A 26,554-nucleotide genomic window follows, 5' to 3' on the forward strand; every position below is an offset into this window, starting at 1 on the left:
TTTTGATGTGGAAAGACAACAGTGGATAGACCTTTTCACTAGAGGAAGCATTATTATGGATTACGAACTCTTATTTTGTCCAAGTTAAATTGCCTTAAAATGGATTTGTTTCTTACAAGCAAAAATCTTTTTGATGAAGAAACAAACTCATTTACATTTTGGATAGCCCGAGGGTGAGTACATTTTCAGCTCATTTGTTTTTTGTTGTTCTTTTTGTCAACTATTCCTTCGTAACTTTTGCTCAGAGAGACAAAATAGGCCTAGATGATTCGTCAGAAACAAATATGAGCCGCTTTACTTTTTACTACATTGTTCTTGTAAACTGGGCAAATGTACTTTTGCTCCTTCACTTTGCTCTAATAAAATTCACATTTTGTCTCATATTATATTACTACATGTCTCATACACAACAGAACAAGTGTTCACTTAAAAGATTTACTGGCATGTTAAACCCTAAAAATGGTTGCCAAAGGATTGCACTCATGCTGGCCGAATCACATAAATATAGATACATTTAAATAAAAAAAATAAAAAAAATCTAATTTTCAAAGTATAAATTTTTTTACTAGAAACTCCAAATAAATTACTCAACCTAATATCGATTTCCCTAAAAAAAAAAAAAAATCAATCCAATAGTCTCACCAGTAAAATAAAAATAAGACCTTTTTACTGCATTTTTGGCCTCAGGCGTTTTTCTGAAAGCATCTCCTCTAAACATTCCATAAGGACAGGATCCACTTTTGGATCCACTTTATTAGCAAACCAGTGGCCATAGTTTAGGAGCCATCTGAGCTCAGCAGCACCATAAATACATACAGCTCGTATACTGACTCCAGTGCATGGTGGGTAAAGAATCCTTTCTAGATATGACCACTTCACCAGACGGGTTTTACTTACTAGTTCTGAGATCTCAGGATCAGAACTTGGCACTTCACCTGGTACTCCAGACACACGAACCAGAGTTGCCCAGAAATGTTCATCAGGTGAGTATGTATCCTCAGTCCAAGCCAAGAAATCACTGGCTATAGGACTCTGGTTAACAAAAACCACAAATTCCCTTGAGAGTGTGAAGTATGCGCTGCCAACAAACATTTTTATGTTGTGAGGAGGTGGAGATTTCATCTCAGAAGTGATGACAGGTGAGCTGTAGTACTCTGAATTACTGTCTTTCAGTAAATGTTGATAAGTCCAACGCCATTGTTTTCCTTCAGGCCACTTGCTCTCCACCATGTTCCTGCCTTTCAGCTCTTTTAGATCTGACACCAGCTCAGCGTTTGTCCTCAGTGGAAAGTCCTGACCACACAGGTTGATGACATACTTCCACTGGACCTCAGAATCTAGGAGGTCAGACAGACAATTAAGATCCGCTTTGAGTCGTGAGAAGCCAGCGTACTGCACCCTCTCCAGCTTTGAGGCAATGAAGACATTGGGGATGCAGCGGGCAAGACCTTTGATTGCTGAAATAAAGTCATCTGAGGACTTCAGATCGTAATGTATGCAGTATATGTTATGCGGCATATAAATGGCTCTTAGCAACCTCTCCACAAGAGCCACATCCTGGTGAACAACCAAAGAATATGCAAGGGGAAATCCACGCTCAGACTCAGAGCCTTGAATCCCATCATAGCCCCGTGACACAACAAAACATTCACAGTCATAGGTGGCATTCACAATAGTTCTGTCGGTTTGCCCTACGTAGCTTTTTTCCTTGCGAATGACTAAGGTTTTGCCCAGTTCTACCGGTTCCATTTCATATATTGCTGTGCAATTAATGCCATATTGTTCTGTCAGCCGCAGACTCTCAGACAGTCCTGTTTCCTGTCCTCCTTCTTTTATTATTGAAAATGTGATTGTGAAGCAACATATAAGAAGTGCCAGGGTTACAGCGATATATATCACATTTCTCAGTTTGAGGCGGAGCCACAATATTCTCATTCTGTTGGGAAAAATGAAAGTTCATGTTAGTAATGTAATGTGTACTGTATGAATTTGATGGTGAGTAGGAAGTCCAGCCATACCTTTGCGATGCTTTGAGGCCAGCGGCATTGGCACTATCCTCTGAATGAACACCAGCATGAGTTTGATTAGCATGAGCAGCACCACCTCTTGACATAAAAACAGACAAAATGTTAAAACTTTGGTCTAAACTAAACCTTCAGCTTTTCAAATATTTCATAATGATTGAAGAATATTTTGAATATCCAAATATATATGCATTGTTGTTCTAGACTGGCTTTTAGTCTGTGCAACAACAACAACAACAAAAAACAATAGACTAACAATCGCAAACTGTTACTAATTTATAACAAGTATGTTGTGATTTAATGTTAATGTAGTTAATGTAAGTCTTTTTAAGTTACCACACATTCTTTCGTTAAGGAGTCAGAGCCTGCAGTCCATATATTTTGTTCGAATCCGGTTTTATAACTTGACAGCATGTTGGGTTGGTCTGATAACGTTGCATAACTTCTGTCATCTGTCTTCAAACCCCGTCTTTCATTATTCCGTCGAAACAAAAGGAGTCATCATTCACTTAGGCTATCAATGGCACGCTGTCATGCGTTAAAATTCTGACTTTTGTGTTGAAAAAAGATAGTCGCACGGGCGTGGAACATCGTGAGGGTGTGAACATGCTGGTAATAACGCACATTTGTATCTCTCACGTTCACACTAAACTCAGTGACTTTAGCCAAAGTCTAACGTCTAATTTCAGCTGGTTCATCTGGGTTTAATCACCTCGTTGACGCAATATCGGTCTGTTCTCCAATGACAACCCCAAAGCCCCTCTGGGAAAAATCAAATCGCTTCATAAAGAAACCGAAAACTCTGTATGGGCTACATTTGATCGAATTCGGACTCTCGAGTAAAAGTTTAAAAATGCGATTGGACAACATGTAAGAAAACAAAGTAAGAAAACAAGTCAATTTGGATATTTTTAACGATTAGACTTTTCTAGGCTACTTGACGTTAAATGGAGAATACTTTTTTTTTTGGACATTAATGTAGCCTAGGCTATATCATAATCATACATTTCTTTAAATTAAATGTTATGCATTTCTAGTTTCAAACGTGTAAACAAATGGATACTGGATAAATACTACACCACTTAGTGAAACTTACCTATAGGCTATATCATTACATGGACGTCATCCGCAAACAGAAATCTGGAGATTGTATGGTATCTGATAAAAAAATATATATATATCAATTCCCCATCGAAAGATGACAAACCTAACAAAGGACTGATATAAATCAAAGAAGGGAAAAGTATCCAAGTGGACCGAATCTACTCGGTGTGCTGTGCTTACATCTCACACACTGCTTCCTCTTTCCCAATCTATTTAAAACAGCGCTAAATACAGAGAAATTAACCAACGATGACACACTTAGTTCAGAATAGCTTTGCTGTATGAGAACATTATAACTGTAAGGCAACTGCAGTTATTTTAGTTTGACGTTTTCCCCAAATTACGCATTTACTAGCCTATATATGTTTGCGGATATATATATATATATATATATATATATATATATATATATATATAAAACTAAGATTCAAATGTGCATCCAAGAAAATCACTGTCCTTAACTCACCGCTTTCGAAAAACCTAGGCTGTAAAGAACGCAAGCTATCAGATGCATCTATTCAACATTAGTTTTGGTTATGATGGCGTCACTGGCGTGTCCAACACTAAAGTGATGCTTGAAGAATTAGAGCAGTTAGTCATGCCAAGTGACATTGTTTTCAGGTTCCGGTTTTAGCCTACTATAATTGATTATAAAGCACACGAACTGTGTGGGAGTACAAGAATCTCATCGAGCTAAACAGTTTTAGTGTTGAATTTTTGATTGTTCTTGGTGTATTATTTTACATCTGACAGCTGTGGGCAAATGTAGCAACTTGGATTTGTTAAACCTGGAGAATGCATTAAAACATGGCTCAAGGGAACCGAATGGATACGTTAATAAATGAAAAAGAAAAATGGGTCACCTTCCAATATCTTTAAAGGAATAGTTAAACCAAAAATAAAAATTTGTTGAAAATTTACTGATCCTCAGGCCATCCAAGATGTAGATGAGTTAGTTTCTTCATGAGAATTCATTTGGAGAAATTTGGCACATTAGCCCACTTGCTCACAAATAAATGGGTGCCACTGCCGTCAGAATAAGAGTCCAAACAGCTGACATCCACAAGAAATAATCCACAAGTAGTCTAATACGTTTTTAAACTTCAATCCATTGCTGCCAGCTAAAATACAAGATCTTCTCTTTTTTTTCTTTTTTTTTGGCTGAACTATTTCTTTAATTGTGCAATAGTGAAACCCCAAATCTCTACATATACAGAACCCAAGAGAAAATAGAAAAGTTATAGTTGCCAGTAGTGAACAATATGCTCTTTCATATTTCAAGGTCTGTCCCTGGGTGCTTGCCATGTTTAAAATGACTCATTTCTGCTTATTTCATTTTTCATTCTGTCCCATAGTTACATTTGTATTACAAAAATAATGATTGTGATTGCACAGCTATTTGATGAATAAGTGTGCACATTTTGTATTTTGTGCATGTCTTTCTTTTGTATGATCTTTATTCCTTTAGGGAATGTCATCAGTTGCTCGAAGCAGACAAAAACATTTATAGGCCTATGAAAACTACGCATGTGAATTCAATGCCTTTGTCCAAGTTGTGTTCAGGGCTAAGAGAACATACACTATATTCCATACCACGACTGAGGTGCCCTTGAGCAAGGCACCGAACCCCCAACTGCTCCCCGGGCGCTGCAGCATGGCTGCCCACTGCTCCGGGTGTGTGTTCACGGTGTGTGTGTGTGTGCATTTGTTCACTACTCACTGCTGTGTGTGTGCACTTGGATGGGTTAAACGCAGAGCACCAATTTCGAGTATGGGTCACCATACTTGACAATACGTCACGACTTATGTGAATGTGAGTCTTGTAGGCTGTCACAACTTACTGTGTGTGTTTGCGTGTGTGTGTTCTTAAGAGAGAGAGAGAGGACACGATGGTGGCATAATGGTTTCAGTGTGCTTTCACGCTCAGAATAACTCAGGGAATTGTATGTTCATAATGTAAGAGCCATAGTGAACATAAAATCCAACTGGACTTGAATATTCATTTCACAGCACATGCTTTATTACATAATAACCATATTTTCTTCAGCCTTAAAAACGTACAGGTATTGCATTGCATTAAGTTTGGGTTTTACAATACTGTCAATATTAACTTGATCATTCCTGGGCCGAATGAATTTTAATAAGTAGGTACATTTGCGCCATCTGGTGGCTAAACAAATATACTGGCGAATCAAATAAATTTATGTTTAAAATTAATATAAATGAAATTGAAACAAAATTAATTTTAACAAAAATGTAATATATACACACACACACACACACACACATATATATATATATATATATATGTATATAATATAAACATCTGTTTTTATTCATGCAGTTGACGCCTGATTTTTATTTTTTTGTGTGTAAACATTGTAGTTTTAAAACAATTTCTCTCTTGTCTTGGGCAAAATTGGTGAACATACCTATAACTAATAAAAAGACACTGAACAATTAAAACAAAATACCAAAATAAAGCCTTTATTGTAGGAACTGCTGCAAATGGTTACATAGTGCTGGCAGTATAGGTTCACTCACGATGGGTATGAGAACAGAACAAAATGCAGAACATACAAAACAAAATCACAGAATAACAAAACAATTATATATATAATTTGGATGGAAATGCAGGCCTAATGTGTTTGCTGGAAAGGGTTTTTCTTTGGACACAGGCTGTTGCATCATCTTGGTGTCACTTTCTCTTTTGGAAATCCCGTATGAGGGCATCCAGCTGTTAAAGCCAATAAGTTAGTCAAGTTGTAGATTCACAATACCCTGTCATGATTAGCTTATGTAATCACTAGGCTATTTGCTGATGTAAAAAATAATAAAAAAATCAAGCCAAAACAACACCTGTACCCACCAGTATTGTCTTCAGAATGTTTCTTCCCTGGGGTCTCAGGAAGCTACATTTTCCTGCCTCGCAGAGTTTAATTTCCTCTGAAACCTGATTTTAAAGTAAAATAGAAAGCAACATGAGCACATCAAAATGAACCTTTCCATAAACAAACGATTATAAACAAACAATTTCTATTGTTGTTTTGAAAAATACATTGATCATATAAAGAAATTATGCTTAATTGTAAATTAAATAACATGTATTTTCATTTTAAATCTAATAAAATGTCCAACAATCTAATAACCAAACCAACTTACCAACCACATGTTTACAGTTAACATTTATATTTAAGATTTTTTAAAAAGACAGTCCTTCTCTGGCAGTGTTGTTCTTTCTTTCACACTTAAATTTCTTTAGTAATATTTATTCACACACCTCTGAGGTATCGTAAACGTCTATTTCTCGCTTTCCTCCAGGATACCAGCCATGAGACCAGTGCTGAGAGCTGGCAAACTGGGCACTTAGACACAGCAACATCCCCATCACCACCAACAGCCTGCAGATGTGCACCATAACTGAGGGAAGAGAACAGAGACTGATGAGATGAATAGAGAGTAAGAGGGGCCAGTAGCTATAGGGGCCAGTAATAATTTCAGTACAAATGCTTGATTGAAAAGCATCATGACAATGCTGTTTAAGAGACAATAAAGCACAATGGAGACCAAATTACTCTCAATACATCAATACCAACAAAATCAGTTTTACAGCCTAAAATCAAATCAAAACATTGTGATTACCTTGTATCTATTGGCACGTCTTCTCTGGAAGGATTTTCTGTAATAGTTCCTCTACAGTGAAGTCCTGGTCTTGGTAATCCTGATATAGTTTCGTTTCTACCAAGTGAATGGTTCAGTGAGCTTCTGAGATACGTCTGCCACTCATTCTCTGGAATCTTCCTCCTCCTCTTCCTCACAATTTATGTCTCACACCAGATCTCCCCTCCCTGTCTAAACACACACACACACACACTGACCTCCTCAGTCCTCAAACACTTTGCGTGGTCATTGCGGTTCCAATGGGAGAAGAGCATGTGTAAGATGAGCTTAATTCCAATTATCATCTCCAAACAATGTTGACCCCCACGGGACAGTGTCCTATTTCTCCAACAAAACACTCATGTAAATGTACACATGATGAGTTCCACCCAGACACCTTTGGCAACTACGTCACACGTGCGTAAATTTGACGCTATCCAGATTTTTAGCTTAAAAACAAGCATGTGCTGAAGTGCTAATTAAGGAAAGAGAAGAAAATAAGCACTGAATAATCTATCTATCTATCTATCTATCTATCTATCTATCTATCTATCTATCTATCTATCTATCTATCTATCTATCTATCTATCTATCTATCCATCCATCCATCCATCCATCCATCCATCCATCCATCCATCCATCCATCCATCCATCCATCCATCCATCCATCCATCCATCTATCTATCTATCTATCTATCTATCTATCTATCTATCTATCTATCTATCTATCTATCTATCTATCTGTCTATCTGTAAAGACCAGGCAACAAAAGAAATGGGAATATACACTATAACATAATATACTGAATTCCTGCTTTAAAAAAAAAAATTAAACTCATGATATATTTCTTTTAGGAGTTTTTGATGAATAGAAAGTTCAAAAGAGCAGCATTTATTTGAAATAATAATGAACAGTAGTGTAGGCTATTAAGAAATTGTAAATCTTTCTGCATTTATTGTGCCACCAGCCATCTACACTGTCGATATTTATTGTACATGTATAGAAGATTCCATTATTTTTCATATTTTTTCAACCACGGCAACTCCAGTGACCCCAATATCGCACATTCTTGATGAGCATGTTTTATTAAAAAAGCAAATGTCGAACTCATTTCCTCGTAAGCTGTAAAAAGTGGCCAGCGTGACCTCACATCCGTCATTTGTGACCCCCTGACCCACGCTGTCCTAGAGAGAAAAACACTGTGCAAACACTCCAGCCTGACTGTGGTCTTAATTACACAGAAGGCCTCCCTCGAGGTGAAGGAGCAGAGAATGTGACGGATGGAGTACGACTGACTCATCTCAGAGTTTCAAGTTCTGATCGAGTTTCTGTCAAATGGTGTTTAAACACGCACTGGGGTCTGTGGTGATAATCCATCCACATCTCAGGTCTGACACCAGGTCTGAAGGGCCAGGAAGGATGAGAGACAAGGTGACACTCTCCCTGAATTTCCCCTCAGGGATCAAGTCTCACCAAGACAGAAGTCTCACCGAAGCTGCATTTCTTTCAAATAAGTCAAAACAGTATTTAAAACATCTTTTCTATTTTAATATGTAATTTATTCCTGTGACGGCAGCTGAATTTCCAGCGTCATTACTCCAGTCTTCAGTGTCACAAGATTCTACAGAAATTTTAATATGCCGATTTTTATGGAAACTGTGATACATTTTGTTTCAGGACTGTTTGTATGAATTTGTACTGTATGTTTTACTGTCACTATAGATCAATTTACTACATACAAAAAAAATCTTTTGAATGATAGTATACATATTCAGACATGAAAATTATATTTCTAATGCTTTAGAGATGCACAAAGTAAAATAACTGCAGATAAAATCTCAAGCACTTTTATTAGGGTTGAACAGTATCTTTAGAAAGGCCATTTGGCATTATATAATTATATATAATTTGCATCATATATTCAAATTTGAATAACAAAACACTGGAAAAAAAAGATGTAAATTAAAAAAAATAAGATTCTAAAGACAATAATACCGAATTAAAAACAGGAAAAAAAAAATCTAATACATTTCAAAATGGTCCCAGTACAGTTTAATATACAAATATCTTTAAAAAAAAAAAAAAGCGAGAGAAAGATGAAAATAAAATAAAAGCAAGGCAACATATAGGAATGAAATATAAATAACCTTACATTATGTACAAGAAGGGTGCATAAACAAAAGAAAAACCAGAAAGGGTAACATTTTTAGGATTTCTGGAAAATAAAACAGGCTGTATGTTGAAATTTAGAAACAATCCAATTAAAGACAGAGGTTTCAGATGAAATCCTCAATTTTCATGGGTTTTTTTGGAGAGCAGAATGCTTTACTTTTCAGTCTTCGTCATTTCGCTTATCCAAGCAGGACGTTTCAATGTCACATTCAACAGAAGAAAGAAGCGAGCCTCCAGACACGTGGCTTCCCTTCTTGACCAGAAGAACTAGATTGCTCTGCGTACATTAAGAGCTTGTCCTGAAGTCTGGTGCTTCCTCCAGGATGGTTTTATAAGGTATGTAAGCAAAGAAGGAAAAAAATAGTTTGAAAACACACCAAAAACACAGAAAAGCAACCGTTTGAGTTCCATTACAGATTATCATACGCCATACAGGCCACAACGTCCCAATGGATTGGGTGAACATGGGCTACAAAAGAGCAGGCGGGAATATGCTTGAAGCTACAGGAACGTGATGAGGCACTTTCCCACCTCTGAGGAAGGATCCTACCCCTGAGAGGCTGCTATTGGCACAGTGTCTCATGTGGAAAGGGTTAGTGTGACTTACAAAGCAAATCACAACAGTCGACTCACACAATACTCAAGCAAATCCGTCAGCATTTCATGGAATATCTTAAGATGAAGCCCACAGGAAGCTGTAATAGTGATCCGCAATTCATCATTGGGAATATCTTGGATCTGAGATAATAACAGTTTCCATCAAAAACCCTGTTAACATGGAATGACAGATGGGTGAGTGATTTTGAATCACAACTATTGGGTTTACATACATTTCATAAAAGTTCCATTTCCTAACACAAGGCAGTGTGGAACGAGGGCTTAACCAACATAAAACATTCGCTGGAAAATAACTTGCTGATAATAACTAGTTAAAACGAGAATACATGTCCTCATTTTTTACCATCTATATGCTTGAAGAAATTGAGTGTTCACCGCTAAGAGCTGAAGCGTCATATAATAATCTAACTGGCTCAGTGGAGCTGGAAAGGGCTCGTTGACTTCGGCACAACGGCTGAAGTCCTTTACACGGGCAGGAACAGATGATCTGGTGATCATGTGTCATTTCTATTAGAACGTTCTAGATCAAATTTGCACCAGTACCTTGCAAGCAGAGAAACCGGTGGGATCATTTATCTTCGAATGAAGGAAAGTACATCATGAAACCATACTGTCAAGCACAGTTGTTAAGGCCAATTACCAGACATCCGGGCAAGTAAATTAATCACTTCCTTAATTATAATCGCAAATACAGAAGGTGCTTTTAGAGTGACCTTGAAAAGAAAAGATGTTTGGGCATGGAATGAAACTTGAAGCAAACCCTTGTGAGATTCAAGGGGACAAAACAACAAAAGATAAATGAAGTGGAATTTCTCTGGTCTCAACACACTCAGGGTTTCCTCTTGTTTGTCTTTTTCAGTCTTATCTTCCTCTACCATTGTCTAGTTTGGACCAAGTCGGCACACTGTAACAAAACGGACACCACAAAGACACTTAACATCTTCAAATCTTAGTCACAGCCCTAAAAACGGTCCCAGTTTTAAAAAATGGACTCAAAAATGATATCACTCCAGTAATCACAATCAAAAAGCACAGTGAAGTGTTTTCTGCGAAAGCACGCATTTACAGTCGCTAATGCACCACGGATGGTTGATTTTGCTGCGTTGTGCGTTATGTAGCTACAGGCAACAGCATAGTGGGATTGAGCTGCCATTCAAATACATTTCAGTAACTCAACTGCAGAGAAAGAAGGAAGTTCTTGTTAAAACACCCATTGAAAAGCACCCTCATCTTGCTACCGCTCTGTCTCTATAGCGTCATTCATGTATGCATTTATATACCAGTAAACTATATTAAGGTCACTCTAAAAAACGCAACAGAATGGCTTCTAAAACCAAACAAATGAAACAAAACAACAAAAAATACAAGAGCATATTTACACTTAAAGAAATGGGTAAGGGCCTTATTAACAAGAGCAATATTACAAAATATTCAAGAAGGCATCTCTAATGGTGTTTTCTTTGTTTGTTTTCTTTCCATCTTCAGCACCAACGTGTTCTCGTGCTTGCCGGCCAAATGATTTTCATTCCCTTTTGCTTTGCGCTGGGTAGTCTGTCTCGTTTAGATGTGTTTTTGAGAAAGTGTGGACGTGAGTGCATGATTGGGAAAGTCAGTCCGATCTTCTGCAGGTGGGTGTGGCTTTACTTGAAGTTGGCGTAGTCAGAGAAGGCATCAATGTATTCCTGGACCACCTTGTAGCAGAACTCATACTGCTCCTGTGGAGGAAAGCAGGATGTAATGAGTTGAGATGGACTTGAGATGTTTGAATCAAAGTACTAGAAACAAAACAAGAGTGTAGGAACCATCTAAAAACATTATCAGCTTGGCTTGTGAATATTAATTATGTGATTATTTTCTAAAACTACAGGTTCAAACTTAAAATCTAAAAGTGAAAATAACATATCCCCCATTCCTCCTGTTCTAATGATGTCTTACTAGGACCAGTGTTGGGGAAAGTTACTTTTAAAAGCAATGCATTACAATATTGCGTTACTCCCTAAAAAAGTAACCAATTACGTTAGTTACTTTTTCTGGAAAGTAATGCATTACGTTACTTTTTAAATATGAGTAGGGCTTGATTGTTTGTTTTTAATATAAGAAATTCTATTTATATCAAAAATGCCCTTTCACACCAAAAAGTGTAATGAATAAACCTCAGGCTGAAGAAGACATCTGTACAGTAGAACGCCAGTAGAAAGTCATTTTTGCTCATTAGTTTGGTTGAACTGGATCATCAAAGGTCAGCAGCAAAGACATTGGTTAATAAAATGGGATTAGATACATTTGTGTTTAACATATTTAATTATTGCAGGTTAGCGTCATATTCTGAGTTTGCATTTCACTGTTTTAATTCATTTTGTTGAGTGAGATGAATTAATGCACAGTCACATTTAGTCTAGATCATGTTCACACAGCGCACACAGCGCCTCTGTACTTCCGATTTCTCCCAACAGGGGGACAGGAGAAATGTCAGTAAATAAATGGGAAAACAAAGTAACTGCCATTACTTTTTTTTTTAAAAAGTAACTCAGATATTTTCTTGTAAATTAAAAAGTAATGCGTTACTTTACTAATTACTTGAAAAAAAGTAATCTGATTACATAACTCGCGTTACTTGTAATGTAACCAACACTGACTAGGACTACACGATTAATCAAAATAAAAGCAAAATCGCTATATAGCTTCACACGATATGCGCTGTGTGTTTTAGAGTGAAGCGTGTCTGACTTCATTTACACGTGAGCAGCTCATAATCCAGTGTTTTCAGTGTCTTAGAGCGGCTTGCAGTAAATGACGCTTCACACAAACTCATCTCTGGATAAATTCTGAGTTTGAATTGAATATTTTTTGTGCATTTCAGAACACAACATGTTGTAACCGTAATGATTGGTTTATAAACCACTTATTGTGAAGATTTAAGGGTTTAAGTGGTTTCTGCCAAAATAAAATATGTAAATGAAGACAGACAAATACTAGTACTGTAATTTTACAATTGTACTATAAAATGTAATTATTATTATCATCATCATCTTAAAGATTTGATTGTTTTTATTAGTGCTGTCAAACGATTAATCACATACAAAATAAAAGTTTTTGTTTACATAATATATGTGTGTGTACTGTGCATATGTATTATGTATATATAAATACACACATGCATGTATATATTTAAGAAAAATATGTTATGTTTATACATTTAAAATATTTGTATCTAATATCAATTAAATTAATATAAATATATACATGGAAATGGATGTAAATACATACTGTATGTGTGTATTTATATATACATAATAAATATACATAGTATACACATTATGTAAACAATTTTTTTATTTTGGATGTGATTAATCGCTATTAATCGTTTGACAGCACTAGTTTTTATGTTACAGAGAATATTACAATTGGAATAATAAATTACAATTAGTAATATTTCTTATTTTGTTTAATTAGTAGTAGTAATAATCAAAATGGTAATGATTAGTAGTAGTAGTAGTTTTATAGTCATATTGGTATATATAACAACAACATTTTGGCCAATTTGTGTAGCCCTACAAACAAACACAGCAAACTTGAAACATTTTTTTCCACCAATAAAAAATGCAATTTATCATCCCAATTTTTTCCCTTAGTACAGCATGTTTTATGCCTCTGGCAAAAACAACAATTGTTCAAAAACAATTAAATTGCGCTTTGTTCAGTTTAGTAGCTCAACACTGCATGGTGAGTGATGTGTTTTCTCACCAGTGTCTGCACCATGTGCGGTCTCTGTAGTCTTAGACTCTTCACCGTCTGAAAAACGTCCAGAATGCCCTCCGCCTTCACTCGCTCCAGGACCGTGCTCAGAGCACAGAATGTCCCTGTGCGCCCTGCGCCGGCACTGTTAACACACAAACATCAATTACTCACCACTCTGTGGATATTAATGAGTCTGTTTCTACTTTTCTTAATTAGCTAACCCTGAATTCCCACTGGACACTGCAGCTCTATCTGTTTCATCATTACTGAGTGCTTTAGAGATGTAACTATGGACAGGTTTTGGTTAAGTCATACCAAGCACCCATGGATGCCTTCCAGCATTACAAAACCACTAAACCTTGCTTAAGCTGCCAAACCAGTCAGACCGGTTTAATTAGGCATTCCTGGCAAACCAAAATATCCTGTATCCACACTAGATGATTTATGGTAAGTTTGAATAACTCGTTATGCAAGCTAAGTAGCATACTACTATAACAACCACAAAAGCATTAAATAACTTGTTATTTCCCGTTTATGTTTTATGAGTTTATTTAGGAGCAAAAAAGGACAAGCAAAAGCCTTTTCAAGTTAAAAATACACCACCTTTCAAAAGGGCCAGTAAGATTTAAAAAAGGATAATAATAAATCAATACTTTTCACTATTCAACAAGGGAACACTGAATTGATTGAAGTGACAGTAAAGACATTTATGTTTTGATTTAATTTTTTTTGAAAAAGTTTCTATTTCAAATAAATGCTGTAACTTATAATATTACTATTTTTTACTGTATTTATGATCAAATAAATGCAGCCTTTCAAAAAGCATTTAAAAATTGTACCGACCCCAAACTTTTGAATGTAATTTTACAATTTAGCAATCGAAAATTTACATAAAAACAGGAATGTAAATTGTGTCTTGAAAAAAGCCACCGAAATTGAATGTGAAAACAAAAGAATAAAAATAAATCTGTTGTCATAAAAAAAAATATATTAATATACAAATATATTATTACAAATTATGCTAAATAAGGTTTCACGTTTCATGTTCCTGATTGGATAGAGGAGTAGGTGTGGCTTACCTGCAGTGCACAGTGATTGGGTGGTTTCCAGACTGCTGCTGCTGTTTCTGAACTGCAGCGATGATGTTGATCATACCCTTCCCATCAGACGGGATGCCCACCTCTGGCCAGCCGTGGAAATGAAACTGCCTCACAGCGCGAGACTTATTTTCCTGCAGAGAGAAAGCAAAAGGAGAATGCCAATTACATCAATGGCAAACATTAAAACACAGTGCTAAATACACATAAATCATGTTCCAGAAGATCCTCTGAAAAGGACTCACTCTGTTATTGGTGACGAGAAGGTCCCTAACAGTGTAGCTTTCACTTTCCTCCTCCCTCTTCAACTCAATGGACATGTCCCCACATACCATCACACCGTCACTAGACCAATACTGAGCACACTTCTCCTGCAGAGAGTGGGGAAGAGACAGATTTATTTTTCTATTGCCCCACCTGTCAGGGTTGAAACTGCAACAATGTTTCTGTTGCTATCCCAGATCTTTAACTACAAGGCTACACCACAAAAAGAGCTTTGTAAGTAGAGTTAGCATATTTACAGATGTTACATTCAAAGAGAAAGGAGGCGGGTGAACTTACCTGTCCTCTCTCCTCCAGCTCGGTCAGCATAACGATAGAGCAGCTTCTCCATTCCCAGATCATTCTCCAGAAGTCCTCAATGGTGTGCTGCAGCGGCCCCTGACATGCCATGTACGAGTCCTTTTGCCTATAACCCTGCACACACACACAAATATGACTACATTTGTATACACTAGACATTTTCCAGCAGTAATCATGGATATATGCTACCATTCAAAAGTTTGGTGTCATTACAATTTTAATGTTTTTAAAGTCTCTACTTCTCACCAAAGCTGCATTCATTTGATGAAAAATACAGTAAAACCTGTAATACGGTGGAATATTATTGCAAATCAAATTAAAGGTTTTCTATATATTTTAAAACGTAATTCATTCCCTTGATACTATTTATTATCAGTGGTGAAAACAGTTTCAATTCTGAAACATTGTTGGATACATTTTGAATGATTTCAAAAATGAAAGTTCAAAAGAACAGCATTTATGACAAATAGATAACTTTTGTAACATTATAAATGTCTTTGATATCCCTTTTTAACAATTTAATGCATCCTTCCTGAATAAAAGTAATAATTTCTCTTTCAAAAATAAATAAATAACTAACTACTGACCCCAAACTTTTGAAAAGTAATGTACATGAAAACTATATTAGACTTCTAGCACTCTTTGAGCAATACTACGTCGATTTATTTGTGCAAAGCAACTATGGTTTCCATTATAGCAGCACTGGAGAAGTTTTCCTTTGTTTGATTACCCGCTGATTAAGTGCTTTAGCAACGCAAATGAAGAGGAAGTGAAAGGGCTTTTAGCCAAAACAAAGCTGCACCACTCTCACTGATCTGAACACATGAGGTCTGTCTCAAAACCTAGTGAGCTGCCTCACTGCCTACTGCTTACTTAGGCAGCTCCCTTCTAAGGCACCATCCTAATTGTTATGCAACCTCATAAGTGACTAATCAGAAATTTCAACACTCAGCATCAACCGATTTTTAAAGAGTATGTAATAATGATACTTTTTAGCATAGAATGAAAATAAATACATTTATAATCATTTGAATTTTTCCAGTGATCTTGTCACTAGGTTTTAAAACAGAGCAGTGGTCAGCGTCCCAGGCTCCTAATCTCAGTATGGGCGTCCATATACAGTTGTGGTCAGAATTATTGGAACCCTTGGTAAATATGATCAAAGAAGACTGTGAAAATTAACCTGCTTTGTTAATTCTTTTGATCTTTTATTTAAAAAAAAAATAAAATAAAATCACAAAAAGCTAACCTTTCATTGGATAATAAGAATTTAAAATGGGAGGAAATATCATTATGAAATAAATGTTTTTCTCAAACACGTTGGACACAATTATTGGCACCTTTTTATTCAATACTTTTTGAAACCTCCATTTGTCAGTTTAACCGCTCTAAATCTTCTCCTATAATGCCTGATGAGGTTAGAGAACACCTTACAAGAGATCAGAGACCATTCCTTCATCCAGAATCACTCCAGATCCTTTAGATTCACAGCTCCATGACGGTGCTTCTTCTCTTCAGTTCACTTCACTCATTTTCTACAGGGTTCAGGTCAGAGGACTGGAATGGCCAGCAGAAGCTTGGTTTTGTGCTCAGTGACCCATTTTTGTGTTGTTTTTGAGGTTTGTGTTTGGATTATTGTATGGTTGGAAGATCCAAACATGGCCCATTATAAGATTTCTAATAGAATCAGTCACTTATTGATTTTTTATCTGTTGGTATTTGATAGAATCCATGATGCCATGTGTCTAAACAAGATGTCCAGGACCTCCAGCAGAAATATAGGCCCACAACATCACAAATACAGCAGTATATTTCATTGTACACATGGGGTACTTTTTATCCCTGTGTTCACCAAACCCATCTTGAGTGTTTGCTGCTAAAAAGCTCATTTTTTAGTTTCATCTGACCATAGAAGCCAGTCCCATTTGAAGTGCCAGTCCTGTCTGATAACTGAATATGCTGGAGTTTGTTTTTGGATGAGCTAGGAGAATTTTTCTTGAAATCCTCCCAAACAACATGTGGTAATGTAGGGGCCGTTTGACAAATTTTTTTTTAGGTTTTCTGACCCCGAGACTCAACTATTTTCTGCAATTCTCCAGCTGTGATCCTTGAAGAGTCTTTAGCCACTCAAGCTCTCCTTCTCACCGTGCATTAGGACGATATAGACACACGTCCTCTTCCAGGCAGTTTCATTACATTTTCTGTTGATTGGAAATTCTTAATTATTGCCCTGATGGTGGAAATGGGGATTTTCACTGCTCTAGCTCTTTTCTTAAAGCCACTTCACTAATTTGTGAAGCTCAATTATCTTTTGCTGCACATCAGAAATATATTCTTTGTTTTTTCTCATTGTGATGGATGATTAAGGGAATTTGGGCTTTGTTTTCCCTCCTATTTATTTTTCTGTGAAACAGGAAGCCATGGCTGGATAATTTCATGTTCATAATCACCCTAGAGTGCTCAAAATTGTGAATATGAATGAGAGTATACTTCAGAGATATTTTACTCTTAAGAATTTCTAGGGGTGCCAATAATTGTGTCCAACGTGTGTTTGAGAAAAACATTTATTTCATAATGATATTTCCCCCCATTTTAAATTCTTATTATCCAATGAAAGGTTAGCTTTTTGTGAATTTTTTAAATAAAAGATCAAAAGGATTAACAAAGCAGGTTAATTTTCACAGTCTTCTTTGATCATATTTACCAAGGGTTCCAATAATTCTGACCACAACTGTAACTTCATGACACAAAAATGTGTATTTAAACCACTCCCAAAAGAAAAGAGAAGCATGCTGTGTGGTCTCTCAACAGAGCGTGGAATATTGTAGCATTCCCTCCAGGCTTCCCTGAGCGATATCTCGGTGAGTAGGCAGTAAATGTTGGCTGAGGTTAGACGGGTTTTACTCACATCTATAAAAGAGGCGTTGATGTAGTCTGTGTTCTCCTCCCCTCGTTTTACAGGGATGATCACTCTATTAAACTCATCTGGAAGAAACAGTGAAGGTTCAGAAAGACACCAAGGAATGTACATGCTTACAAACTTACACCTTAAATTTACTGCAATCACTTTGGATAAAAGCAACTGCCAAGTATGAAGATAAATTACAATTATATACTAGAAAAATTATAAACTAGATGAATGTGTGTTTTTCTCCAGCAGAGAATGTGTTCAAAAGTTTGTGGTCAGTTAAGGTTTTTAAAATGCTTTAAAAAAATATTCTTATGCTCATCAAGGCTGCATTCATTTGATCAAAATACAGTAATAATGGTAAATATTTTTACAATTTAAAATAAATGTTTTATTTGAATATATTTTTAAAATGTAATTTATTCTGGTGATACCAAAGCTGAATTACTCCAGACTTCAGTGTCACATGATACTTCAGAAATCATTGTAATATGCTGATTTGATGCTCAAAACATTACATATATTATTAGCAATGTTGAAAATAACAGTTTTGCTGATCAATATTTTTGTGGAAACAGAGATAAATGTAAAAAATACAAAATAACAGCATTTATATGATACAGGAACCCTTTGTATAAATGTCTTTCCTGTCATTTAAATAATACTTTCATTCATTAAGCATGCATTAATTTAATAAAAAATGTTACTGACCTCTGGCATATTAATGGTAGAATGTTTTTGATTATTCAAATGTTATTCCCCCAATTCACAGTCTGATTATTAAACACTGATGCACAACTCACATGGAATGATTTGCAAAACACGGTTTTTCTTCATGTTGGCAGGCAAGTTCCCTGTTCTCATCTTGTCATTCTGGATTTTAATGGAGGTAAGTTTCTAAAAGAGAGAAAAAGATAATACATAAAACATGTACTACACTTCAACATGGTCCTAGACTAATATAATTACCAAAAATCCAAAAAGCAAAAAGAAGAAATAAAAAAAGCTGTTTGTGCTACCTTAAACTCTGCCTCCATGCCTCCACAGCCGGCTCCAGGTAAAGGAGCGTACAGCTTATTCAGGTGAGACTCCAGAGACGTCACTTCTAACTCTGTGTCCCCGTACAGGTAGTGCTCTAGCAAAGCTTGGAATATAAACACATACTGCATCTGTAGAGAGAGATGGAGGGTGGGAGATGAGTATTTTGAGACTTAATACAGCTGTATTATGGCTTTAATGAGAGGTTTGTATGAGCTCACATCAGTCTGGACCATCTGACAGCGCTGGGCTCTGATCCGTGTGACAAATCCGAAGACGTCGACCTTTCTCTCTGCCCCCATCATGTCCAGCATAGCATCTATCACGATGAAGGTCCCTGTCCTGCCAACACCCGCACTGAGACGAACAGACGAAAATCAGTGACTGGAAATCACAAACCTTAAAAAAATAACTGCTCAGAAACTCTACTGTTCAAAAGTTTGGTGTCTTTAAATAAAATAAAATAAAACGTTTTTGAAAGTCTCTCAAGCTCACCAAGGCTGCATTTATTTGATCAAAATTACAGTACAATTTTTAAATATGATTACAATTTAAAATAACTTTCTATTTTAACATATTTTGAAAATGTAATTTATTTCAGTGATGGAAAAGCGGAATTTTCAGCAGCCTTTACTCCAGACTTCAGTGTCACATACTTCAGAAATAATTTTAATATGCTGATTTGGTGCTCAAGAAACATTTATCATCATCAATGTTGCTTGCAATTTATGGAAATCTTGATTTTCTTATAATAGAAAGTTTAAAAGAACAGCATTTTTTTGAAATGGACATTGTGTAACATTATAAATGTCCTGTGTAAATGAAAAGTAAAACCCCCTAACTTTTGAATGGTAGTGTACTCTGTCGTGCACATACACAGAAGATAATAAAGCTCTTTACCTGCAGTGAACCACTATGGCTCCAGCATACTGTGGGTTGCAGTTCTTGACCTTCTTAAGGAACTTCAGCATGCCAATGGGAGTGAAAGGAACCCCGAAATCAGGCCAGCTGGTGAAGTGAAACTGTGTGACCAGCCTCTGAGGCTTCTTACCAGACACGTCACCCACCTAAACACACAAAACAGAGTCTGTCATCATTCACTGAAAAAAATTCAATAATACTTCTTGAAAAATCTTTTTTTCTTGAGACAATTACTGGTTGTGATCTTCCCACTATTGATGAGATTTATGTAGAAAAAAGGTCTAACAATCCTGAAATATCCCTTGCATCCATCCAGACACCTCTTTATGCCTCTTCCTTCAGGCAGACGCCTTAGAGCAATTAAAACTAAGTCTAATTAGTAAATACTTTGGTCTACACTTTTATAACTTTTCTTATAACAAAGATCAGTGTCCAATACCATCAGGCCAAGAATATTGTCAACTTCTTGTTGCTTTTACTAATTCACACTTGACTGAATGCTAGTGAAGTTACTGTGTTAATCTAAGCCTTAACCATGTTTTTCTCCAAAATTTAAGTGTGTCGTTTTTAAAATCCAGTGAAGGTTTATCAAGGCCATGATAGGATCTTTATTTATGAATAATGTGTGAACACTGTTTGAAGGTGGTTCATTTTTGTTTTTTTAAAACTGGCACTAATTGAAGAATCACCCAAAACCTCACATTATCAATGGTTAAGACTGTTGGTATATTGTGACAAGAGGGAGCTATCACTTCTTTCAATTAGCCAAAGTACATTTATCATCCGGTTTCAAATTTCAAAATGCCAAAAAAACAACCAATTAATCAGCCTGTCCAATATATTGGTCGACCACTAATGATTGTAGAGAAACATCGGAACTTCCTACCTGCTGAATGCAGAACTTGCGGATGGTATAGTCAACCAGAACCATCATGTCCTCCACTGACACGCGGATATTTCCGTAGGTCCAGCATCCCTGGTCGGGCCAGTACTGAGCACATTTACACTGCGGATATGAAGCACAATCTATCATAATAATCGCCGCAGTGATCATGAATCTTTATTAATGGCCATCCAGCTCAAAGCTGCACTCTAAATCCATTACGTGAGACTGCTATAAGAGCTGAGGCTGTAAAATCAAAGATCAGCTTACTTACTCCTTTGACACTAGACTACATCTAATAGATTTCTTGTGGCATTTACCTCTTTCCTCTCTTTCAGATTGGTTACCATGACGATGGTGGCAGTGTTCTGTTCCCAGATCATCCTCCAGAAGTCATTGACCGTTTCCTCTTTTGGTCCTGCGATGAACAATCTTGAGTTTAGCTTTTTTGTTGATTAATAAATGCAAAAGTATCTCTACATTTATGAAAGTCATTAATTAAAGACATTTTTACCTTGTGCGGCAATAAATTTGTTTTTCTCCTGGTATCCCTGAAAAAAAAAAAGATTGTAAAAAATGCGAAGTGGCAAAAAGTGGCAAGGTCCTGTTTTTTTTTTAACGCTTCTTATAAGGGATTCTTATTAAGAATTTAAGCATACATGCTCATATCCCCTATTTTTTATATATTTCTATTTTTTATAACACCTAAAATAAAATTTTAAAAACACTAAAGATCAGAAGAAAAAAAATCTGGTTTCTGGTCCACATTCAGTGTTTTATTATTAACGAAACTAAAATTAAATTGATCAAAATATTTTTTTTAGAATTGAAATAAAGCTGCAATAAAATAAAATATGAATATTAGATTTAAAACTTTCAACTTAAATTTAAATTAAAATGAAAAAGGTTGCCTTGGCATCTAACTGAATTAGTAAAATTACTAAAACTCAGATTAAAAAATAAATAAAATAAAACCAAATAGAAAACTAGCAAACAAAAAATAAGACACTGTAATAAGCACATTACTAAATTATTAAAAATGTAAACTAAAATAAAAACTGAATATATAAACACAAAAATCTATTAAAAATATCAACAAATACTATAATAATATATAAAATAATAATATGAAAGTAACACCATTCAAAAATTGACTTGTGGCATTTAAAAAAAAATCTAATTTTCTGTTTTAGGGATTCATTTTTTATTAATTTAAACAAAATTGTATAAAATTTTAAAATAAAAATTATCAGCCAAAATTTTAGTAACAGTGCACTCCTCCTCCTTATGACTAGCGCTTGTGGACTTACATTTATGTAGGAAGCGTTGATGTAGTCTGAGTCAGGAACTCCCTCCAGAGAAGTCAAATGCACTCTAGAATGATCATCTGAGAAAAGGTGTAAAAAATAAAACAGAGATTATAGGGTTATTTATTACAGCCATTTTCACATAATGAACTCCTTTGTAGCTCTGATAAAAGCATGCTTTATCAGCTCTGGTTTGGAGATAAGTTGTGGGAAAGCCTTACAGGGCAGGATGTTGACATATCTGTTCTTCTCCTTATTCTCCTCCTTCGAGGCAGCGTCACATGAGGCCTGAATGGGACATACAGGCAACGCCTGCAGAGCAAAGAAACAGTCAATCCTACAAGTTCCCATGGGCTGAAAGCATGACGAGGAGATACACACCAACACCACAAATGCATATTATGTATTTTAGATGCCATGTTTTTGTGTCATTCTAAAGATGGTGAAATTTCGAGTCTGTCCATTCATGATTTGGAGCACTATGGTTATGTGTGTTTGTGCACATACGTTGAATTCTTCCCGGAAGAGTTTATTGTCATCGGCCATTCGGCGGTTCATTTCCTCCTCCAGCTTGTCGACAGGAAGGGGCGGGTACTTCCTGTTGGTACTAGGAGAGCGGGCCAATAGCGGCACACTCTGAAGTTCTGAGAGATGGTGCAAGGAAAAGAGGTGTAAGGAATGGGGAAGATTTTTTTTTGTAAATATTTTAAGAATGACTTGCAATTTGTCCTTTATCCATGTTGTGTTCGGGACAACCAGTAGGGGGCAACACAGTACAATTCAAGGCAAAAAGCTCTCATGTGATACACAAATCACTCAAGATGTAAAATAAAAAGCTGACACTAGTATTGCATCCAACAAAGTCTTTTAATGTTAACTTCAAAATATTTGCTACTTTTAAAGACAAAAATTCCCAAGAACAGTCACTGTCTTTTATTCCTACCTGTGTCGTCAGCTCTGCCATTGGTCAGGCGGAAGGAATTGGAGTGGCTCCCTGCCTGCTTGTACTTCTTAAACCTGCCACAATGGAGTGGAACAAAAAGCCAATCATTACCATGGTAACTGGATAATTCAGTCCTGTGGCCTCCTGCTGCCGTTGTACGTTTCCTGATGAATGGAGCTTTCTGAACGCTTTCTCTCATCTGTTCTATTATGACAGTACAAGTGTTTGCTGGTTCTTCTGTGCTTTGCTTGTAACTTATATCTTTGTCTTTATGTAGTTTAAAAAAAAATGGAATCTATGTTGTGAGCACTTTCTGTACTGAATGAACAGCTGAACGTTTCTGAATACTGGGGCTCACCGGAGCATATATAGGACGATGATGATGAAGACAATGACCAGCAGAGAGGACAGGGCAACCATCACTGCCATGATCGCTGTGTCATCTGAGTTGAGGACAAAAGGAGTTGTTAAACTGCAGTTACAATTATAGAACTGTTTTAAAAACATTAAAAAAACTAACAATTAAAATCAATTAAATATTAAAAAGTATAATACTTAAAAAAAAGTCATGATATACTGGGGTATATTTAGAGCAATAGCCAAAAATATATTGTATGGGTCAAAATGATCCATTTTTCTTTTATGCCAAAAATCATTCGGATATTAAGCAAAGAAATAGAGAGTAATTGAAATTGAGATTGACACTAATGACTGGTTTTATGGTCCAGGGTCACATATTTTACCAACAGCCATTTAAAAAGCCTCATTTTGGTTGACCACTAGTTAATTCTTCATTCCTTTGGTAATGTATAAGCAACTCTTAACATGTTGTGTAATAGATGGCCACTTGAGAAAAAAAAAAAAAACTTTATTCTGCATGAAAATTTGAGTGAAAATAGTAACAGAAACTTACCTTGCCCACCATCATCTTCTTTACATGAGAAAAACAGAAAGACACAACAGCAATAGATTATAACGACAAAAACACACTGGAAAATGTAAACAGTTCTTTACAAATAGTTGGAAAAGACTAGGATAAAAAAAAAAAAAGGCTCAATCTGTTTCAAAATGAACAAAAACGCAAATGATACCTGGTGGTTTGCTGATGTCAGCTGTAGTGGCATCTGTAGGGGCAGACAGGGTGTCTGACTCAGGATCTGAAGTGGACTGAGTGGGTGTCGGATCAGGTGTAGGGGGCTCTGCTGTAGCCAAAACTGTAGTCTTGCCATCTCCAGTTTTGAGGGTGGTGAGGGACGGGGATGCAGCAGATGGGGTTGGGGGGGCGGCTGGTGCCTCGGTAGGGACGAGCACAGTTGGAGGGGCTGTGGAAACCTCTGGTGTCACCACACCTGCAGAGTCATTGAGTCCTGTTGTTACAACAAGTTCAGGGGATGGTGCAGAAGATGGGGTGGATGATGGGGGTGCCTGGGTGACTATGGAGAGTGATGTGGGAGGAGGGTGTGTAGATTTGGCGGTCAGGACTGCACCTGAGAGAGAAAGATATATCATGGTTTCCACAAAAATATCAAGCAGCACAAAATTTTAACATGGATAATAATAAGAAATGTTTTTTGAGCAGCAACTCGGCATATTTATATTTATTTCTGAAGGATCACGTGACACTAAAGACTGGAGTAATGATGCTAAAAATTCAGCTTTGGCATCACAGGAATAAATCACATTTTTAATTATATTAAATAGAAAATGGTTATTTTAAATTGTAAAAATATTTCAAAATATTACTGTTTTTTTTAATGTATTTAGGATCAAGTAAATGCAGCCTAGGTGAGCATAAGAGACTTCTTTCAGCAACATTTTAAATTCTTCCCAACCCCAAACTCTAACAGGTGAAAGTTGAGTATCTCACAAAACAAAATTAGGTGTGTGAGGAAATGCCATCTCCTCCAGACCACTCCTTAGTAATTTTAATAATAAGTTACTGAAAGTCACAAGCCAAGACCAATCTGGGGTAAAAGTGACTGCAGGAAATGCATCCACCAAAGAATAACTAGACCTTCTAAGGGCAATTAGTTTGTTTTTTCTAATGGAGTCAAGGCGATTATATTAACCAAGGCTTTTGTGTTCCATAAAGATGCCTTACCTGAAGGGCCAGAGAGTGTCTGGGCCGTGCTGAAGGCCACATGGAGTAGCAGGAGCAGGGGATACACACCCATACTGCCCTGAAACAGAGTAAACAAATCATGAGCCAAAAGCAATCTATGCCATGTTTCAGTCTTATAAATGAACACTATTTTGCATCAAAATACTTTCTCTTAACCAAGATTATTGTCCATTGACTACTATAAGTATGCCATTCATGGGTTTGTCTCCCCCTATAGTGTGAATTGAGCCTCCCATGCAGGCCCCATGAAAATATTTAGTGCTCCACCAAACATTTAGAGATCCGTCAATATCTTTCCAACTCAAGCTATAGCGAAAGTTTGTGACGTAGCTACTGTAGCAGGCTGAGCCAGAGGGTGCTATGGCTGTTGCGTTACATGGGAAAAGAAATTCAGATTTGGTTACAGAAGCACAAGCCAAAATTTTGCAAGATGGAGGAATTTGATGGAATGTTTTTAGTCGAACCTGTTGAACGCCAAACTTGGTGATTCATAAAATGCAAGTCAACAGCTACCATCACTTGAGGGTAAAAAAAAAAGAATATACAGGCAATACAAAATTAATACCCATGGCTCATGATGATACATTGAGGTCTTATGAAGCGCAACAATCAGTCTGTGCAATTATTTACAACATTATTATCTGTAATCCATAGCCTCAGACAAACAGTCCAGAGTGAAGTCCAGTCCGTGAATTAATCATTCTTCTGAACTGGCTGTTTTCAGTGAACTGAATGAACAAAGTTCACCAAATCAGACTGTAATACTGTTGTAAATAATGACGGTAGCTGTTGACTTGAATTTTATGAATCACTAAGGACAACAGTTTCAGCTTGGATGGCCTGAGGGTAGGTAAATTATAAGCATTTTTTTATTTTTTAGATTAACTATCCCTTCAACTATTGAACAGCACGACCAAAATCCAATTATTATTATTTATTTTTTTTAGAAAGGATTGTCCCCATGGGAACCTCTGTGATCGTCAAGGATCAAATTAATAGACTTACCTGGAGAAACGAAACCTGCATCACTCACTCATTCGCACAATGATCTCCTGTAGATGAAAAAAAGAAAAGGAGAACTTATTAAAACTCAGTGATACAGTCTGATTAGACTGGGGTTTAAATTCATGAAAACAAACACCCTCTTTTTAAAACAACAAAATAGAAAAAAACTGACAAAGATTGGACATTGCAATTAGGAAAAGATATACAAGGGAATATCCGCTCTACACATGCCAAAAAACAGCAGCACACATGGCCATGTATCTTGATAAGAGCAACAGATACTAGACAGGCAACATCCAAGTGTCTTTATTCATCCAGAAGATTGCCAGAGGATTTGGTCCGAAGGCATTAAGCTCTTAGTTGTGAGATGGTTTGATGTGAGGAGTGAAAATATAAATTACAGCATCTGAAGCCAAGACCCAGAGTGTAGCA

At 36.4% G+C, this 26,554-nt stretch overlaps 3 protein-coding genes across 4 annotated transcripts in view; all 3 read right to left on the minus strand.

The window, feature by feature from the left end:
* Positions 1–666: 666 nt before the first annotated feature.
* LOC306862672 (beta-1,3-galactosyl-O-glycosyl-glycoprotein beta-1,6-N-acetylglucosaminyltransferase 4-like) lies at positions 667–2,367 on the minus strand (the record flags this gene model as incomplete). The annotated part of the gene is made up of 3 exons (XM_079405598.1): positions 667–1,829; positions 2,019–2,105; positions 2,361–2,367. 3 exons carry the CDS (start codon positions 2,365–2,367, stop codon positions 667–669), a joined length of 1,257 nt encoding a protein of 418 aa, XP_079261724.1.
* A 3,459-nt stretch (positions 2,368–5,826) lies between these two features.
* LOC306861977 (progonadoliberin-2) lies at positions 5,827–6,546 on the minus strand (the record flags this gene model as incomplete). The annotated part of the gene is made up of 3 exons (XM_079404532.1): positions 5,827–5,865; positions 5,998–6,081; positions 6,409–6,546. The coding sequence occupies 3 exons, from the start codon at positions 6,544–6,546 to the stop codon at positions 5,827–5,829; spliced, it is 261 nt and encodes an 86-aa protein (XP_079260658.1).
* A 2,074-nt stretch (positions 6,547–8,620) lies between these two features.
* The window catches only part of LOC306862845 (receptor-type tyrosine-protein phosphatase alpha-like), a 29,804-nt gene continuing 11,870 nt past the window's right edge, over positions 8,621–26,554 (minus strand). Inside the window, exons 2-23 of one of the 2 annotated variants that reach the window (XM_079405867.1) lie at positions 26,123–26,169; positions 25,097–25,175; positions 24,087–24,482; positions 23,909–23,926; positions 23,354–23,438; positions 22,996–23,069; positions 22,560–22,696; positions 22,274–22,364; positions 22,056–22,132; positions 21,260–21,296; positions 21,066–21,163; positions 20,749–20,868; positions 19,842–20,008; positions 19,163–19,298; positions 18,923–19,072; positions 18,707–18,800; positions 17,904–17,980; positions 14,975–15,109; positions 14,659–14,784; positions 14,396–14,547; positions 13,323–13,458; positions 8,621–11,293 (exon numbers count right to left, since the gene is read on the minus strand). In XM_079405867.1, coding sequence (XP_079261993.1) covers positions 11,219–11,293; positions 13,323–13,458; positions 14,396–14,547; positions 14,659–14,784; positions 14,975–15,109; positions 17,904–17,980; positions 18,707–18,800; positions 18,923–19,072; positions 19,163–19,298; positions 19,842–20,008; positions 20,749–20,868; positions 21,066–21,163; positions 21,260–21,296; positions 22,056–22,132; positions 22,274–22,364; positions 22,560–22,696; positions 22,996–23,069; positions 23,354–23,438; positions 23,909–23,926; positions 24,087–24,482; positions 25,097–25,175; positions 26,123–26,143 — 2,481 coding nt within the window. In that variant the 5' untranslated portion in view covers positions 26,144–26,169 and the 3' untranslated portion in view covers positions 8,621–11,218. The remainder of the gene's footprint in view (positions 11,294–13,322; positions 13,459–14,395; positions 14,548–14,658; positions 14,785–14,974; positions 15,110–17,903; positions 17,981–18,706; positions 18,801–18,922; positions 19,073–19,162; positions 19,299–19,841; positions 20,009–20,748; positions 20,869–21,065; positions 21,164–21,259; positions 21,297–22,055; positions 22,133–22,273; positions 22,365–22,559; positions 22,697–22,995; positions 23,070–23,353; positions 23,439–23,908; positions 23,927–24,086; positions 24,483–25,096; positions 25,176–26,122; positions 26,170–26,554) is intronic. The other variant, XM_079405868.1, reaches the window with a different exon arrangement.

The sequence above is a fragment of the Barbus barbus genome (assembly GCF_936440315.1).
Source record: "Barbus barbus genome assembly, chromosome: 43".
NCBI lineage: Eukaryota > Metazoa > Chordata > Actinopteri > Cypriniformes > Cyprinidae > Barbus > Barbus barbus.